We start from the raw sequence: 20,792 nt of genomic DNA on the forward strand, positions 1-20,792 counted from the left end.
TTTAAAGGTTCAGCAGTGTCAGGAAAAGTAGATGCATTTACTTAATATAGTCATGTTCATGCGTTTAAATTCAAAAGTTCTATTTGGGTAGAATAAAGTAGTTAAGAGTAAAAGAAAGGATAAGAAATTCACAGGCTCCTGCTTAACTCACTGTTCTCCAAAAACAATGTAAGATTGCTTGCAACATTAGGTCATGCTTTATTTAAATATTCCACTCCTCAAGAGATTCCTAGTTCTTCCTCAGTTGAAACCTCAGATACTTGGAGAAAAACTAGAATTAATGTTGAGTCACACCAAGGTTTTTGTTAAATCATATTTAAAAAGGGGACAGGAGCTACATTCAAAAGTAACACCTCATAAAAGAAGGACAAATCTTTAAATCCATTTTCTGCTTTTGTTCTTTGTAATAAATTCCCGTCATTTCTCAAGAGAGACTTTAAATTTCCACCATTAAAATGTTCCCTAATATTTTCTTTTCCTTGCAATACTATGATAGGACATATGATATTGACTTCATGCTACTATGAACTGAACAGTAAGTATTTTACTTTCTCATCTCCGGTTATAACTTTTATTGCAGAGAATTCCTGTGAGTAGTTAGCACATTTAAAAATCTATTTTGTAGAACTCTTATAAATATAAGGAGGCTAAGTAGATGTAAAATAAATCTAGAGGCTGTTTCCCCAAATATAGGTTAGAATCTAAATTCACTAACCTACAGAAGTACAGGTATGTGTGCTGGGCTCCTCTATCCTATCAGGGTAAAATCACCTGAAGTATCACAGGCCCACTATGACATCTACCTGGCACGGGATACGAATTCTCAACAAGGTCTTGAAATATTACAAAGAACTACGTGGAAAAAGTAGTAATATCAAGTGGCTCAGAATTCTTAATCACATTAATATTACCTTCTATCAATTTATTTAATATCTTTCTCCTTGGCATATATATGAAACAGTGGGCATATATTAATAATCAACACAACTCAGATTCATCAATATTGTCCCTAATTCTAATGCTGTTTCTTTCCCACAGATATAAAAACAGTAATTTTAAACTTCTGGGATAATATTAAATGTTTAAAAACTCATTAAAGATTTGGTTATTAACTATAAGTTAGAGTTCATATTTTAAGTAAACAGGTAAAAATTATATAAGCTTGGGCTTCAAGGGATAAAATTGTCAAAAAATTACAGCAAATTGTCTCTAAATATATTTTCTAAAATAATGAACATGTAATGAAATGAACATGGGATTAGTTTTCCAGCTATCTAGTATTCCTATAGTTACTGTTAAACTAAAAGAAAGTATCCTCTCTTTACAAATTAACTTATAACAATAGATCCCAGAAAGCCTACATTTAAGTTCATCTTTTAAATACTAGTTGCAACTGTTCTCATAAAGAGGAAGTTATAAACATATTAAAGAAATGCCTTTAATTTAAAAGGTTCTATTCATTAATGAAACATCTTTGATAGTTTTTCTCAATGACTCCAAAAAATAGAACAGAAAAATCCAAAAGAAATATTTCAGTATATAATATAAATGCATAATATGTTTGTTTCCCTAATATTTTATAAACAAAATGTTTACTCCTATCTACAACACAGGCTTCAAGTTTAGTGATTTCAAGTTAAAAAATCATTTAGTAAAATTTCTGATATACATCATGAAGATGTAACTAAATATCCATGTAGTAAAAATACATTAAAATATCTGTTATAAATAATATTTACAAAGGACATACTCCTCTAAAATTTATTTTTTTTAAATTTATCAAGTAGTGATTATGAAGGACAGTCATTTTTATCAAAATTTTACCTTTCAAGTGGAAAGAATATTTGTTTACATGAATTGAATGGCTGCTTATCGATTTCATTTTAAACATTAAAGGTTGAGTTACTTATTGCAAAAAAATTTGAAGTGTTTAATAATTTTAAAATAATGGATTCTTCAGAGTATAGTTTTTAAAAATTCAAGATTTAACAATAGGCATTTAGTTACATATAGATATAACTAGGTTTTGGGTAACAGAACTGAAAAGTAATTACAAATTATAAAATGTATTCTTGTTAACAAGTGACAGTTTTGCTGGACCAGAGAATATTACTATATATAAACTCTATAATAAATAAAGCTTACCTTCAGGCAAATCTACAGTAATAGATTGTCAAGAACTTCTGATATTCAGAGGTACAATGAGCACAACAATGGACAACAAATCTAAATTGTAATTTGGAATTTATCACTAGCTAACTGAGTAACATTACTTAAGTAATCACCTTCCCAAACCTGTTTTCAAGTTTTGTAAAATAAATCTGCATACTGCTCTATAATATAATAGGTATAATATTTAAATATGTAATTATCACCTTTGGTTTTCCCTCTGACAAGTATTCTCCCCTTTCTTCCAATGCCTGACCTATCTGGAACTACTTAGCCCTAATATAAACTTGTGTTGTCTAATTTCAAAAGATCTTTCACAATATATTCTTCTTTCATAGCTTACTTTCCTCATTATTGCTATTCTATATTTTGTCCTTCTCCTGAACCATTCAATCCCATGTATTTCATCTTCCTTTCAACTGGTATTCTTCATTACTTAAAAGAAACCAGAATGACCTTCCTCATCTACCACAATTGACTTCATCACACCTTTTTCAGTTTTCCAAACCACTTTCCTCCCCATCTTTGCATGCTTTTCACTGTAGATAAAACTGTGAACTCCAACTCAGACTCTTCACAGCCTAGGTCTTAACACCCTAAAGTTGTACCTTTCCACCACTAATGTCATCTTGTTTCCTCTATAACCCCATCTCAAATTTCTCTGCCTTTTCAAACTCCTTTTTATTCTTTGACACAAGCCAATCCCTCTTGAGTAGCTGGGGTATGTGAGTCTCTCTGATCTAACTTCTATTTCTCTCATTTGTATATTCAAAATTTCAAATCAGCAGTTTCCACATTTCATACCACTTTTCTTTTTACCTAACCAGCCTCTTTACCTTTAGGAAATAATGACTTTGCTCTCACCATGTGACTAAAACTAACTTTTAAAATCTCCAATAATCTCCCATTTAAAAAGTTACTTATTCTAATATTTTTTTCCTCTGGGTATTTGATCCTTTTTAGTATATTTCCTCATACTTCCTCTCCTTATTTTCTGACAGAAAAAAATATTGATTTCCTTTTTGTCATTATGATTTATAAAGAGTAGTTACTAGGAATAAGGTATAGTTTTACTCAGTTTATATTCACAATATCCTTAAGAAATAAATTAATATTAATATTCCCATGTTATAAGTAAAGGAACTGAGGTACAGAGAAGCAAAACAACTTGCCCCAAAATACCCAGCTGATAATTTAAAAAAGCCAAGTCTTGAATCCTGGCAGTCCTGCTCCAGATCCTGTGCATTTACCATAATGCGTCTAATTTCCTTTTTTTGATACCTGCTTCTTTAGTTCATTTGTTTGCTTCTTTTTTTCTCTCCTACTGTGAAGATGCAAGTGAAATTAGCTCCTCTATTGCAGTCAAGGGTCTATATTTTGAATTTTAGATTCTCACCTATGCTTCAATCAAAGACTACTTCAAGAAAAAACATATTATTTACAATTCAACTTTCCTGAGACATATATAACATTCATTTGTTTGCTTTCAGGTTTCACCATTCTGCTAGGTTCAAAACTACATATAGCCATTTTTTATTCTTTCTGCACCATTTTGAAACAAGAACAAATCAGTCTTGAAGCCTTACAAAATGGACTTTGAAATATCTTTTAACTTCATGTATTTGTCTCAACTTTCACAACCAAAGGTGAGATTATGTTCACTTTGTTCTTAAAATATTGCTTAGTCTCTTAACTTCACCTTGATACAAGACATTCTATTTTAAATGAGGTTCTCTTCTTAGAGTTTATTTAAGACTTTGAAAAGTCCCAATGAGAGAGAAATCTATTGGATTTTGTTTCACCAGCATTACTCAAACTTGGAGGCCATGAAGCCCAGTGTTAAGATAATAACCAGTTATATGTCCTTGGATAAGTCACTCAATTCCTCTAAGCATCAGTGTCCTTAAGTAAAGCATGGGCTCTGTGCCTCTCTCATAGGATCTGTGTGAGGATGGATGACATGTGATAATACGTGTAAAGTGTGCAACCCAATGGTGGGCTCAGAAACAGAATAAGCACCATACATATAGCACTCTTTCCATTATTACCGACCCTTATTCTTGACCACAAAACTTTCCTTCCTTCCTTCCTTCCTTCCTTCCTTCCTTCCTTCCTTCCTTCCTTCCTTCCTTCCTTCCTTCCTTCCTTCCTCCCTTCCTTCCGTCTTTCCTTTCTTTCTTTTTCCTGACATCACCTGGATTTGTGAATGTTAAATAAAAAAGTTTTAGAAAATATTTTCCTACAGACCTTCAAAACTAAAGATCTACATTGTAGAACACTCAGCTAATTGTCATACTTCTCTTTTTCTCCAGCAAACTATATCTACAAGCACCCCAATATTCTGTCTGGATTTTTAGCACAGAAGATAACAAAATGCTGAGGTACCTCCTCTTTTTCATAACCTTCCAGAGAAATTAAAAGGGCTTGTTAGGAAATATTAGCCAGAGTCCGTAGCCTATAGAATGCGCCTCAGCCCGACATGCAAGGCTCTCCATTATCCCATCTTACCTATCTAACATTATTTTCTCTAAACTCCAACACTGATATTCCACCTCTGTCAAGATCGTTTCCGTACTATTCAACAATTATGGTACCTTTCTCGTTAAACCCATACTGTTTCACATGCCTAAAATAATTTTTTTCTTTTTTCTATAATTAGGCAATTCCTATACAATCTTCAAGGTTCAATTCAAGTCTTCACCTGTTTTACAATATCAAATGTCACCAGCCCATATTTCTTTCACACTCTTCTAAAATTTTATGGCACATTGTTTATGTTGTAGTTTTGGTATATAAATAAAGTTTTATATTTTTATAAATTACTTTAAGCATTTTTTATTTCTCAAAAACAAGTTATGTGCAATTTTTATCAATTTTTCATGATGAAAGTAAAATTATTTAGGCTAAATGAGACTACTGACATCTTAATTTGATTTTTTTTTAAATAAGAGAATTGTTTATATGCCTATAACCACTTCTTACTTAATGTAGCTTTCCTTAAAAATATATTTGAGCCAAAAGGAAAAGAAATTGCTGAAAATCTATAATAGATAAAGGGAGTTAACAAATGCTAACTATAATACTGATTTTTGGTTTCTAACATTTTGGGGGAGGGTTCATTATATTGACTCATTATGTATAAAAAATATATTTAGAGGGGGATTTGAGGCACTTATAAGAAGAAGAAAAGTTCAATAATCCTATGGGGGAAAATAAAAAGTATAAAGCTCAAAACATAAAAAGGTAGAAATTGGGAATATATATACAAAATAATCTGGGCTAGGAAGTGCTCTGAAATGAGTTCAGAGCTTCTAGGCAAGCAAAGTCTAAATTATTTGAAAATTTTAAATGTCTCAGTTAATTGTGGGTCCTAAAAATAAGAAATAATATGTTTAATGCTAATTAATGTTTCATTTTGGCTTATTAACTCTTGTTGCATATCTGTTTCTTAGTATACTGTCTTGTAAAATAAACACAATGGCATTATATACCTCATGATAGTTTCCTGGTATTAAGATTAAAAAACAGAGGATATAATATTTTGATTATTCAATAAATATTATAATTATCTCTGTATTAGCAAACAAATATGTTTTAAATAGAAAACAAAAACACTTGAGAATTAAGAATTGAATATTTCACAATATCTAGTATCTGAAGTTGGATGTAAGGCTGTCATGCTAGATTTCATCATTCCACTCTATGAAAGAGTGATAAGACCATTATGCACTACTTCCCTAAAACAACTATTCTGGTTTGAGAATTGATTCAGTCAATAAGAGTAGGTTTTATTTAGGCAGAATATGATGATAGATGAAATTTTTTTGGTTACCAACTGTATCTAGATTGCATAATTCAAAACATACCATTTTATTCAAAGTCCATAATATATGGTATAACATTTAAGGCAAGTTTTAATTGTTTAAAATTAATTCTGACTTCCTATTACATATAAATTATTTTATATATAGGTTACATATAAATTATTTTTAGCAAGCAAAAACAATGGACACATAATAACATTTTTTAAAATATATAATTTCATATTCAATATTAAATACATATCTATCCAAAAGTTACATTTCCTAGCTCCAGCATTTTAAAAACTTTAATTTTACTCTTTGCACAATATTAAGTAGAAGAAAATTTTAAAACAATCCTTCAAAGACATTATTTTTTATTAATTTGAGGACTGAAGACCAAAGTAAATGTAAATCTTATATCAATCACTAGTTAAGGAAAAAACTGCCATTTTAAGGAAAATTATATTATGATTCTATGTATTAAAGTCAGATATATATATGTATATACATATGTATTATATGAAATATGTTTTTATTTATTCTAGGGGAAAATAATTTCTATTAGACATAATTAATCTATACTGGATAATCAGCATAATGTCTTCAGAAATAAAATCATGGTCATTTAAATTTATATACTTGGAATTCTATTTAGAGAATGATCCAAAAGAAAGTCTGATATTAGTAAAATAGGATACCTAGAAAGTTAAGAGAATCCTAAACTTAGAGCATAAAAAACTGTTCATCTATGATATCTAAAAATATGTAAGATCTTTCTTTCAAATTTTTCAAGTATATTATTTTATTTTTACACTTACAAAAAAGTGTTTGTGTGAAATATATTGCCCTACTAGATTTAGTGTACTCTATTGTGAAATCTTTTAAAATGATACTGTATTTAATACATTATTAATCACATAAAATATTAAATAACTGACAACAATATTAATTCCATGAGTATCTACAAGGCTTACAGTGAATGCAAATACACAAAAGTAAACCAATCTCTATTTTTAATACTTATCTTGAATTTAACAATATTATGAGAAAAAGGCAAATAAAAATAAACCAAACATTTTTAAAGTTTGGTTTTCATAAATCTATATAGGCACTAGATATATGGTAGCCAATAAAAGTCATATGGCCATAGAGAAAATTGGAATTTTAGTAATGATTCTGAGACAATTATTTGATTGTACTAGCGACTTATTAATATTAAAATAATAAAAATCCATTCATATCATTGTCTTGAATATACTGCCAGTGATGTCGTTCTACTCCAACTGCATTGTATGTTTTACTTTTTAAAAAATCAAGATGTTCATCACACCCATAAATGTCTGAACTTCTCACATAAGTTACAAAAGAAAAGAAAGACTAGGCTGGATTAAGGTAGAAAGTAAACAAACCCTACACTTTAGTGCTTCTGTAAATTCTTAGTCCCAGGTGAATTTAATCCAGGGGTCTTTAACTCACATCATAGTTGAGAACCTAGAGTAATGTATCACTTTCAAAGCATTACAGATATTCTTTGTATTTATCTAGCATAGATAAAATAAAAATTCTAAAACTATAAATGGCTGTAAGAATAAAATAATCATCTGATATTTGAAGCTTTAAAATATTTAAATTCTGCCATATACAGATTAAAAGTTACTTCCTTGAAAAAGTATGAAGGGTATACAAACAAAATCTAACCATTATGACATTAACAGAGAGTAAAACAAATGAATCATTTTATATGGAATAACAACTACCTATTCGTAATTTAAACATGGAAATATTTTGTAACATAGTAATTAAGAGAAAACAAAATATTTTCCTATAATTTGAAAATATATTGTCTAATTGATATTTTCTACATTTGAATGTGATTAGTCAGCCTTATATTTACCTATATATTGATAAAAATTTAATAGGTTCATAACACTTTTTCAATTCAGAAACATGAAATTAATAAGATTTTGAGCTACATTTCAAATTTATTACAGTGAACATAAATATTCTGTAAATTAAATATCCTGTAAAGTAATAAAAAATACATTCCTTTTGAGGGTATATTCTATTAATAGAATGATAAATAATTAAGTAGTTAATATAAAAGGGCAAATGCCAAAGCAATAATTATAAAGTATCCAATAATTTTTAATTTAAAAGAGTTTTCATGGAAGAATCCACCTTATTTAGTATTAAAAATGTTATTTTTCTCTTATATCATGTCAGCCATTACTCACTCTTAAAAACTCACATTGTCTTTTATCAAGTAAAAATTTTGTTACAGAGAATCCCATACATTAAAAACTCACATTGGCCCTTTATGACTCTCTCTATATATATTACACAAGTTATACAGAATGTAATAGCTGAGTTGTAACAAGTAACTGTTTGCTAGGCACAAAGGTATACTTATACATATTTGTTGATAAAAAATGTTGAACATGACAAATTAACAAAACAGGAATATATATGCATAATATAATAACTATACTGAAGACTAATACCAAAATGGTATTTAAATTTTGAAGATATAGTTTCAAATTTTTATACTTTACTTAAAAGTAATATAATTTAAAATAGATTAAATTCCCATAAATTATCAAATTTGTGTCTATAAATCACAACAGAAATGAGTCACATAATTGCTCCTCAGTGTTGAAATGAATAATTCAATCAATCAATAGGTCAACTAATCAATGTAAGAAAGAGAACAATCATTTTTAAATAAAGAAATGACAACTGTTATTTTAAGTATGTTTAGAAAAAAATATATATAGTAAAACTACAAGGCTTCTTTTATAAGGAATTCACACTATGCTATGAGTAGTTCTCTTTGATTTCCCAACTAAACACTCACTTGTTTGATGCGATCTGGGTTAACGGTGGTCTGGGGTTGTAGGATGCTGACTGGTTCTGTCTTGGCAACATTCTGAGGCATTTCTCGAATTTTTTCTGCAATGAATCCATGAACTGCATTCAGTGCTTCAACTGTTCCCTGGATCAAACACACTCGTTCAGTAGTACCTGTGAATAAAAGATTAATATTCATAAACTTTCTTATTTTGTATTTTTTCAAAAAAAGCTATAAAAAGGATGATATAGTAATGCCAATAAAATAAGGTAAAATGTAAAACTCTAAATTAATTAGTAATGTTACAAACGAACCAAACAGAATGTATAAATCCATGTTCTCTTTTTACAATTTTTTACTCATTCTTTCCTAATTATCTCAGAAAGGGCCCTTGGATTCCAGCAGAGCCAGATATCCTCAGTTCTGGGAGTATCATTCATTTGTTGTCCTAACAAATCCGAGCACTTATAACAGGAGTTAGCGTTACAAACTGGTGACACACAAAAGAAGATTTACGGACGCAACTTTCAAAAAGCATAACCTTAAGGGCAAAAACAAACATTAATCCATAAATTATAGGACAGTATGATATGAAAAACAATGGAAATACCTACATGGATGATACAAACAGCTGGTCTAGAGTAAAAAGAGCATTTAAATCACGGGATAGAGAGAATCTTGGAAAGCTTAAATAGAAGGTACGTTTCAGAATTTCTATTGCCCCTATTCACTTACCCTGCTCTCTTTTCAATCACAGGTAGCAACCCCACCCCTGACATTTTACATGTTTACCTTTTATTACTTTACCACCAGAAGGCAAGCTCCTGACAACAGGGAATGAGCCCGTTTCGTTTGGGGCTGTAGTTTCCACAATACTAGGTGTACAATAAGTACTCACTGGATAAGTAAACCACACTGATTTTATTGATCATGTAATTTTAATAATGAAGTAATATCCGTTAAAACACAATTTAATAAGTTTATGAAATTTGAAATTAATGAATTGACAAAGATAATTAATAGTATTTATTTTACATCTAGTAATAAAGTTTAGACATATGATGTGAGATATTACTAAAACAAAATTGGTTGGGTCTAATACACAAGTCCTATAATCCATTTTATACTTTACAGATAAACCTTAAGGCAATAAAAAAAAAATCAATGATTAGTTTTTTAGACTAATCTTAGCTTCACTGCAGCAGACTGTACTTAAACTGTACTATTTTCAGCATCCCAACACAACACATAAACTTACATGTCAGAAATAAATATTCCTTTATTAAACAGTTATCAAAAAATAAAAGAATGGTACTTTAAAACATAAAATATTTGTTTTTTAACTAATATAAAAACTTCCAATACCTACCTACTATGTTTCCTTTTGGTGCTAATTTCAAAATTCTAAGCCACTCTGTAAAGTATTTTTAAAGTACACTGTGAATGACAAAGTTGCGAAATCACAAATATTGATGAAATCATGGGGAGTTTATATTGTTTTAAGGACGAATAGCCACATAAACCATTTTCTACTAAGTTTTAAAAGAATATTAAAAAATTATCAGCTTTTCTTTTTTAAAAAAAGACTTTGATCACAAAATTAGGGACAGAAATAAAAGTATTATGATATGAATACACCTCAATTAAATTTTCATGATTTAAACAATGATGATTCATATCTATGAAAAGTTAAGCTTCCTAAGTTGAACAAAATATTTCAACAGAGAGCAAGCATATCTTTCATTTATAAGGATGGAGAGAATCTTTCCATAATGTGAGTTTGAAGGCTTAATATTTTCTATTTCTCCAAAACAGCTTTTTTCATCCTTTTCTATCTTGATGTATCTCTGTGGCTCTTGGGTAAAATGATCTAGTTTATAGAAATACTCTAGGGAGTCTTTACAAGGTTGTATTAATTGTTCAATAAATGTCTAGAAAGGATGAGAACTGATCAATGGAGCTCATGCAAAGTGTTTCATCTAAGTTGGCAAACAAAACAACCCACAGCTCAGATTACACTCCTGCTTTTGGAGACAACTAGAGTGCTGAGTATGCCAAAATAGGAAAGGAAATCAGTGCAACCTCAATAGGGATTTTTTTAAAAAAAAATAAAAAATGGCACTACATAACTAAAGAGATTATACAATCCACATTGCTTTAAAATTCTAATTTAACAGAATGCACAACATATTAGACAACAGTAACCACAATACGCTTCTAATTGTATAGCTCACAGGTAGTAAATGGAAATCACTGAGTCATAAAGAAATATGATTGCTTAAAGTTCACATAGCACATATGAGACAATTTGAAGAGTTTATAGGTTCAAAGTTGCAGTACATATTCTTTGAGCTTTAAATTATACCACTACTATTAGAACTATGTCAAAAAAGTGGAAAAAGGAGATTGTACATCTCCAATGGGAATTGCTACAATCCTCAGAAGAGATGCTGTCATATTCTTCTCCTGAACTCTAATGGCCTTTTCACTCAGATAACACAAAACTATAATTTTTAGGAAAAAAGTCACAAAGAGGGAAGACTGTCAGGTATATGACCAAACTGTGTAACAAAAATGAGCCTATAAATCATAAAAGTTGCTGTTTTTTGTCATTTTAAAGGCTTTTAGGATCCATTAGTGTCTAAACTAAACTGCCAGTTATTTATCATTTTATTTAACAGTAGCATTTGCTTCTCTTTGCAATAGACTAGCTAATAAAAGCTGAAAAATAGTTACATAAAAGTATTGCCCACATTTTTTATAATGTAAAGATATAGGTGTATATGACGCCATTAATTTAAAATTGCAGTTTTAAGGAAGATTAGAAAAACTCTAACAAGTAGGGGCAATGTCGAATTGTAATGAAGTTTGAAATGGCTTTAAGTTTTGATTTCACATGAAATATCATCTTTCATTTCAAATGAAAATAGATGTTTCTAAAATTAGGCACAATTATCAAACCGATTCCATAGCAAAATTTAGATAGAAATTTAATAAAATATATTCACTTTGTGCTACTGTAGCCTAGGACAAGTTACCTAAACTGTTCCTGGTCCTACTCATCTGTGCAGTGGAACCCATTTGTTCTTATCTACCCAGCCCTCTGTTTCTTTAGATATTAGAGCTCTTTCTTATATCATAATTTTTCTTTTCTATTACATCATTCTCATCAGCAGGAAAATGTTATAATTTCTTCAATTTTTAAGGACTCCTTCTCCTTAAGACAGAATTAGAACATTACCCTTTGACCAACGAAATAAAATAACTGATTTAGAAAAAGATCATAAAAATGATAACATGAAAGGTTAATGGGAAATTCTCAATGGAAAAATTAGGCAGTCACCATCTGACTTCACTGATCAATATTAGCATAACTAGAGTGTAAAAACCAAACACAGGCCTCTTGATGTGATATAATATGAAGCCCAGGGCACCTACTAAAAACTATGTCCCCAAGTAGCTGACCTTAAATCTAACTGAATATTTACACTATATTTCAGTTTACAAATAATACTGAAAACAGTAAATTTAATGTCACAATGAGGAAGCAAACATAATTGTGGCAACCTGATTAGAACTACGTATTAGATAGTATCAAAGAAATACTGTAAATTTTAATAAGCACCATCTTTCTTTTAATTTTCTTTTTTAAATATATTTTTATTGATTTCAGAGAGGAAAGAAGAGGGAGAGAGATAGAAACATCATTGATGAGAGAGAATATCATTGATCAGCTGCCACCTGCACGCCCCCCACTGGGGATTGAGCCCACAACCAGAGCAGGTGCCCTTAACCAAAATCGAACCTGGGACCCTTCAGTCCGCAGGCAGATGCTATATCCACTGAGCCAAACAGAGCTAGGGCTCTTTTTGTTTTCTAAAGATGCAAACTGAAGTATGTACAGGTTAAATGATGGGATTTGCTTCAAATATTTCTGTAACAAAAACAAAAATCAGAAAATGAAGTAGATAAGCCCAAATCTTGATACTGTTGCTATATAAGAAGTATATAAAGGGTTCATTGTATTAATTATTCTCTTACGTATTTTTATAACCCTATATAATAAAAAGGTAATATGCAAATTGACCATTACTCCAACACATAAGATGGCCTCCCCCATGTGGTCAAAGATGGTCACCCCCATGTGGACACAAGATGGCCACCACAAGATGGCCAGCAGGGGAGGGCAGTTGGGGGGACCAGGCCTGCAGGGGAGGGCAGTTGGAGGGGACCCAGGTCTACAGGGGAGGGCAGTTGGGGGGGACCAGGCCTGTATGGGAGGGCAGTTGGGGAGGACCCAGACCTGCAGGTAAGGGCAGTTGGGGGGACCAGGCCTGCAGGAGAGGGCAGTTGGGGGTGACCAGGCCTGCAGTGGAGGGAAGTTAGAGGTGAACAGGAGGGCAGTTGGGGGTGATCAGGCCTACATGGGAGGACAGTTAGGGGTGACCAGGCCTGAAGGGGAGGGCAGTTAGGTGTGACCAGGCCAGCAGGGGAGGGCAGTTGGGGGGGACCAGGCCTGCAGGGGAGGGCAGTTGGGGGTGACCAGGCTTGCAGGGGAGGGCAGTTGGGGAGGGGACCAGGCCTGCAGGGGAGGGCAGTTAGGGGGGACCAGGAGGGCAGGGGAGGGCAGTTGAGGGCAACCAGGCCTGCACGGGAGGGCAGTTAGGGATGACCAGGCTGGCAGGGGAGCAGTTAGGCGTCGATCAGGCTGGCAGGGGAGTGGTTACGGGGTGATCAGGTTGGCAGGCAGAAGCAGTTAGGGGCAATCAAGCAGGCAGGCAGGCGAGTGGTTGGGAGCCAGCAGTCCTGGATTGTGAGAGGGACGTCCGACTGCCTGTTTAGGCCTGATCCTGCTGGTGGGATCTGGCCTAAATGGGCAGTCGGACATCCCTCGAGGGGTCTCAGATTGGAGAGGGTGCAGGCTGGGCTGAGGGACACACCCTATCCCCAAATTTCATGCACCGGGCCTCTAGTTTTCATAATAAAAGAAAAACATTTTAAAGCCCTCCTTGACCTCATACTCTTCCCACCAACTACAGACCAATTTCCTTATCTCTCATAATATCATGTTTTTTTCCCACTACCTCAGAACCCATTCCTTTTTTCTTGAATCTACTCCAATTTGCCCTACCACATCACTAAAACCATTCATCACAGTTCTACTGGGTAAATCTAATTTTCATGTTTTTATGTTGTCTGACTCTTCAGCAACATGTGATACAGATGACCATTCTGTTTTAAAAACATTTCACTTGATTTTCAAGATACTACACTCTCCTGGTCTTCATTTTATTCAATTCGTGCACTTGGCCTCTAGTAGATAATAATACATGAATAAACTTTGTTTCACATACAACTGTAAAACTACTTTTGCCCCACCCTGTATGTAAAAATGAGATATAACTTGGTTAATGATTTCAAAGACTATAATAAGTTATAAATTATCATGTCCATAAAAAGAGTACTTAATGGAAAAAAAGATAACAGGAGAAATAATGAATAATTCAAGAGTTTTATTTTCTTCTCAGGGTAGAAAAATAACTAGATCAACTCTAAAAATGTAATCTACCTAAAAAAATAAAGCTAGGGAAAAAAGAATGTTTTTGCTATAATCTCAACTATATTCTAAAACTTTTTAGATACTGAGACCTGTTTCAATAAATCTAGTATAGAATAATGGGCATACACTAATGAATTGATCCATTTTTTTCCCAATTATCAGCTATCATGAAAATTAGTGAACTTTTTTAGATGTAAAAAAATACATCAATATATATTACTGAGAATACAACTTAGTGTCTTATGCTAGACACTGAGTTAAGAATGAAAATATATAAATCTTTAGGTAATATTAGTGTCAACCAAGTAAGAACTTTGGTTAGATGAGTGACAATGAAACATTTCAAAATGAAAAATTAATACAAAAATATAGAATATTAATAATTCTATGACAACCTACAGACAATATCTTTGGCATCAAAAAGAACTGAGAGTGCTATTTAATAATGCAATAGGAAAAATATGAGATTCAAAACAAAACATGACAAATGGTACAATTTTATAGTAGGATAACAGCTACTTGTGTGTATATATTATGTGCCATTAAGTCAGCTCAGACTCCTGGTGACTCCATGAATGAGAGATACCCACAATTTCCTGTCCTCAACAGCCCTGCTTATTAGCTCCTGTAAACTCATACCTATGGCTTATTTTAGCACTGAGAAATTGCTAATTCAGGATAGTTAATATTATGAATGAATAGAGTTTCTTTCTTTCAACATAAGTTAGTTTCTATCATTTTAAGAAATATCTCCCATTTTGTTACATATTTTCAAACACATTTAACATTTTCAAAATACTTGGGCTCAACTATATATTTCTAAGCAGTAATAAGTGGTAACCTCAAGATTTTTTGTGGTATATATGTCTATTTACCCTAATACCAATGATACTCTGTGATTGATATGTGCTCTATCAATTTCCATATTCTTTCCCTTACTGCTACTTGTCCCTGTTGTTTGTTGGTATATCTGATTCTAGCAGCTCCTCTCTTTACTTTTACTTTGCTGCTTCTTACTCTCAATAGATAATCTGCTTGATAATCAGCTAAGCAAGGCTGTTAAAAGCATATACACTACCAGTGTAAATAGGTTCCTAGTGACAGCCATAGCAAAAGCTCGACCTTTGCGAAATCTATTTTGGCTTTTTTTCTTCTGAATTTGAGGTCAGTGTCAATATTCCTTTAATGGTCTCTTAAAGTTTAAACTGTATGTAGGCATTTTTATTTTAAAAAATAAGATAGAGAGTATAATTTTTAAATGAATAAAGCAACTTGCATTAGTATTTCACTCTTCTCAATCTATAATCATGGTAACTTAATTACTTGCATGTCTTTGTGGTTTAACAAAAGCAAAAGCATCAGTTAATTAACTTTCCTTTAGATTAATGATTAAAAGTACAGAGTATCACCCTGGCCAGTTGTGGCTCAGTTGGTTAGGCGTCATCCCATGTACCAAAAGGCTGCTAGTTTGATTCCCCGACAGGGCACATGCCCTGGTTGTGGGCTTCGTCCCAGGTAAGGTTCCTACAGGAGGCAGCAGATCAATGTTTCTCTCTCACATCGATGTTTCTCTCTCTCTCCCACTCCATTCCTCTCTCTAAAAATTAATAAAAATATTAAAAAAAGAAAAAAGTACAGAATATCATCATTATTAATAACATGTATTACAAATTTATGGTTACACAGAACAAAATATGTTATTTTAAAAGATGAGCTTCACAATAATAACAATGATAAATTTAACACTAAAAATTTTGAAAGATTCTAATACCAAAAAATGTATCTTTATTTTAATATATTACCTTTCAACAGATGTTATCATTTCTTTAAAATGTATCACCTGTAATAATCTATACATGAGAAACATTCATTCTTATTAATGCTTTTATAAATAAGATGATTTACATGCATTTCTTAGGTTATATTTATTGCTGTCATTTCATCAGAAAAAATCTCAATTAAAGGTAAATACATCAGCAAAAGCCCTGCTTACAGATATTTAATCGTTTGCTAGGTATAGGAATACAGTATTACATTCTTTCAGGGGAAAATATATATGTTACCAATTTCAAAAAATAAAGCCAATTCAAAGGTATCTTCTGAAGTTCACAACCATACATCTTTTCCTTTGACTTGGTTTCTTACCGTCTTTATACTCATAGGGAAAAGCTTAAAAGTTTAAGCAATTTTATAACATCTCATAACATTATTCTAAGATGAGTGCTTTAAACAGTGATTATACTTCCTTAAATATACATTTTATGATTTATAAAAATATGTTATGTACACATACTTAATATATCAATGTAATTAGTATATTATATAACCAATAATATGTAATTTAATGGCTATAATAACCATGGCAGATAAATATTATCTCCAACTTATAGGTAAGGAAGTAAAAGCAGTCGGTCAGGACACATAACTAACAAATGAAGAAAGAAAGTTTTGTCAAATACCAGGTTCTTTCCACTACAACACATACCTTCTGAAAATGTAATGTTAGGTCAGCTACCAAATTATATCCATTTCAGAAAGGCACATATGTTTCAGCTTAATGATAACAAAATAATTTTCACCAAGTTTGATAATTTTTTAAAAATGCACTGAGTTGTATAATAAACCCCACTTAACAGATTTATTCCAAAGTTAACATAAAATAAATTGAACCTTCTTTGCAGAGAACAGACCACCAAAGGAGATAGTTAATAACTGTGTGCATTAGTTAATTTTAGGCTACTAGCAAATTTTTAGAATAAGTTTTCAGATCAACTAAAGCACTTAGGAAATGGCCGCAAAAAGTATGTTCAGTTTGTAACTGCAGCTTTTATAAAATTGCACAGTTATGCACATTTGATAATGCCTCCTCCTACCCTACCTACCATTATTGCTAAGGGAAAAATATGCTATTTCAATTAGAGATTTTTTTTTAAAAAAAGGAAATCATAGGAATTGACAGCTCATAATATAAAATAATAATTGCTTTTGTTCTCTAGGTGATTATATCTCAACACAATCATGTGTCTACTTCTAAACTGTAGAAATTTGCAAAGGGCCATTATAATATGCTTTAGTCCTGAGCCAATATAGTGAAGACAATTCTCTATTTGTAAAGCATGCTTTAACATTAAATTACACATAATCAAGCCAAAATACACTTTTCAGATAAATTTAAAAGTACTCATATTTTTGGGAGTGGGTTTGAAAGGTGAAGGGGAATATAGTCAATAATACTGTGATGAGTGTGCACAGATGATTACTATGCTTAGTGTGGTCATCACATTTTAAGATACATAACTATTGAATTCTATAATATACACCTGAAATTAATATAACATTGTATAAAAACTGTACTTAAATAAAAATAAATAATTTTTAAGTACTCATATTTTCCAAAGAACTAAAAGTGAGAAAATGAATGGCAATCAAGAGTAGATGTCCAACTTCTCACTAACTCTGTGAGAAGGGGACTCACTCTCTGTCCCCTGAATGCAAATGACATACTTATTTCCTTTAAAATAGCCAGGAGCCTAGGAGACTGCCGTCTGAAGAAGCCTGAGGTATGAAAGCAGACATATCTGAAAAGTCTAAGTAACAAGTATGCTCTCATGTATATTGTAATTCATTTCCAGTTTTTAAATTATGAGGTAATGCAAAAGGTCCTGCCAACAGTTATGATGATGACAAGTTGTTCATTCATCCTTAGCACAGGTTGATGCTAAATTCAGGAATTCCTACAATCCTAGTTTGGTCAATGTAAAATTGCCATGACTAAATTTTATTAAAAATGTAATTACATTTTCCTATGTATATTTAAAAGAGACTTCCTGACTTTGCGTCTATTCCCAATCACTGCCAACATTTTTGACACAGATTTGTACTCTGAAAATCTGCATTAAGAAAAATGGCACTTGGAATTTAAAAAAATATATATTTAAAGGAGAGAGAAACATCAATGATAAAAGAGTGTCAATGATTGGCTGCCTTCTGCATGCCTCTTACTGGGGATTCAGCCCTCAACCTGAGCATGTGTCTGACCGGGAATCAAACCATGACCTTATGGTTCATTGGTCAGTGCTCAACTACTGAGCCACACCGGCCAGGTAGCACTGGGAATTTTTGTAGCTATCTCTTATGTAATAGGAATTCACTTGCAGAATTTTAGGAACCATGCTTGGAAGTTGAAAAAACAATGTGCAACAAACATGATATCAAGTTAAGCTCAGAAACTCAGAAGTGTGACAAGTGGTGGTATGCATAGCTAACCAAAGTCATTCATAAGGAAATAACATATTACTAGACAGGCAGCTTGGTAACAAATCTGGGCAGTGCTGCTGCTATAAGCTAAGAGCAAGAAGATGAACATCTCTGCTGAAAGCCCCATTCCTAACATATAACACAAGTTATCACCTTTGAGTTCTAATATACATTAATGGACTAGCCAAGTTTAATCAGTGACATTATTCCATAATTTCATTAAAAATATGGTTATTAAAAAGAATCATATTTTGCTGTGTCCATACATCCAATATGAAGGCAAGGCCCACATATGCATGGATTTTAAGAAGGAGTAAATTATTCAAGTCAGTGAATGATAACAAATGTCATACTGTTGATCACACACACAATATTAAATAAATGCTGAGGAAGCATGAACAGTTTGACCCATTTACTTGCTGGGGGAAGGAATATGGGAAAATAAGTTTGTAAAGATTTGAAAAAGGATAAATTTTCAAAAGAATAAACTTAAAAAGTTTTATTAAAATATGTGTGCTGAGATTACATAAAATGCCAAAATGTTTTAAAATTGTGGTAAATTATACAATTTGACATTCAAACCATTTTTTAAAAGTTTATTTTTAAAAAAAAGATGTCCCCTTTTTTCCTCCATTGACCCCTTTTAGCTTACACCCACCCAACCCAGGCCTTCACCACCCTATTGTCTGTGTCCATGGGTTACGCATATATGCACATAAGTTCTCTGGTTGATCTCTTCCCAACCACACACCCTCCACTGCCTCCCTTCTAAGATTTCCACAGACTGTTTCACATTTCTATGCCTCTGGATCTATTTTATTCTTTAGATTCCACATATAAGTGAGATCAAGTGATAATTTTTTTTCTCATTTATTTCACTTAGCATAATAATCTCCAGGTCCCTCTATGCTGTCTCAAAAGGTAATAGATCATTTTTCTTTACTGTATTCCATGGTGTAAATGCACCACAACTTTGGGGCTCTATATGACATGGGGTCATGTCATCTGCAAAATATAACATATGCAAAATATTTTTACTTCTTTCTTTTCAATTTGGATATCTTTTAAGAATATACCATGTTCAATTATTCTGATTAGAACTGCGAATAATGACTGAATGACAGTGGTGAAAGCAGGCATCCTTGTCTTGATCTTGATCATAGCAGAAAAGTTTTCAGTGTTTTACTACTAAGTGTGATATGAGCTGTGGGTTCTATAAAAGTCCTTTTTCACAATGAAAAAAATGGCAATATTTTATCAAAAAAGAAAATACAAACTTACCACTAATACACCCTGCTAATCTATATTCTCCCTCTGCATTATATTTTTGCTGTAACTATGGTGCTGAGAACCATCAGCAACATAGTTTTAAATAATGTCAGCACACCATAATATATTCAGAGAAAAATGTGACTTGTGGGCTGAAAGTGAGGCTGAGCAGTTCCTCAAAGTTCTTCAACTCCCTTGCTTAAAAATTATTAGAGTATTCTCTCATGTAAACAGACAATGGAGTATCTTATCATTTTGTTTTTCCAACATGGAGTATTAAAGAATTATAATATGAAAACATCAGAATATATCACAGTTACAGGAGCTAAAGGTGAGATAAGAAAATAGATACTACATCTAACAGAAGTTTGACTATAACTCAACCTGTTATGTTACATATTAAATTTAACTGACTTAACTATTATATCCTTAGTTTTAAAATGAAATAAGTCAGTCAATGAAAGAAAAATATCACATGATCTCACTCATTTATGGGTAATAAAGAACATTATAAACTTGAACAAAAAGATAGATACAGAGACAGTAAAGCATCAAACAGACTGTCAAATTACAGGGGGAAAGTTAGGGAGAGGTGGGGGAGATAAGAGATCAATCAAAGGACTTGTATGCATGCATATAAGCATAACCAATGGATGCAAAACTCTGGGGGGTGAGGGCATATATGGGAGTGGGGTGGGGGGTGGCAATGGTAAAATATGTACACATATAATACCTTAATAAAAAAAATTGGAAAAAAAAAAAAAGAAAATGGCTAACCTGGTTTTCTATAATAATTTTGTATAATTCCAATTCTTTTTTCACATAAGACTCTCTCCTATCTTTGTCTATTATTCTGAATTATTATAATGCTATAATAAAACCTGTC

General features: G+C 32.0%; 1 protein-coding gene across 2 annotated transcripts in view; it reads right to left on the minus strand.

The window, feature by feature from the left end:
- Positions 1-20,792, minus strand: part of NOVA1 (NOVA alternative splicing regulator 1) — a 148,180-nt gene that overhangs the window by 24,342 nt on the left and 103,046 nt on the right. For both annotated transcript variants that reach the window (XM_054716497.1, XM_054716498.1), the window contains exon 3: positions 8,827-8,993. In XM_054716497.1, the coding sequence (XP_054572472.1) occupies positions 8,827-8,993 (167 nt within the window). The remainder of the gene's footprint in view (positions 1-8,826; positions 8,994-20,792) is intronic.

The sequence above is a fragment of the Eptesicus fuscus genome, chromosome 5 (genome assembly GCF_027574615.1).
Source record: "Eptesicus fuscus isolate TK198812 chromosome 5, DD_ASM_mEF_20220401, whole genome shotgun sequence".
Lineage (NCBI taxonomy): Eukaryota > Metazoa > Chordata > Mammalia > Chiroptera > Vespertilionidae > Eptesicus > Eptesicus fuscus.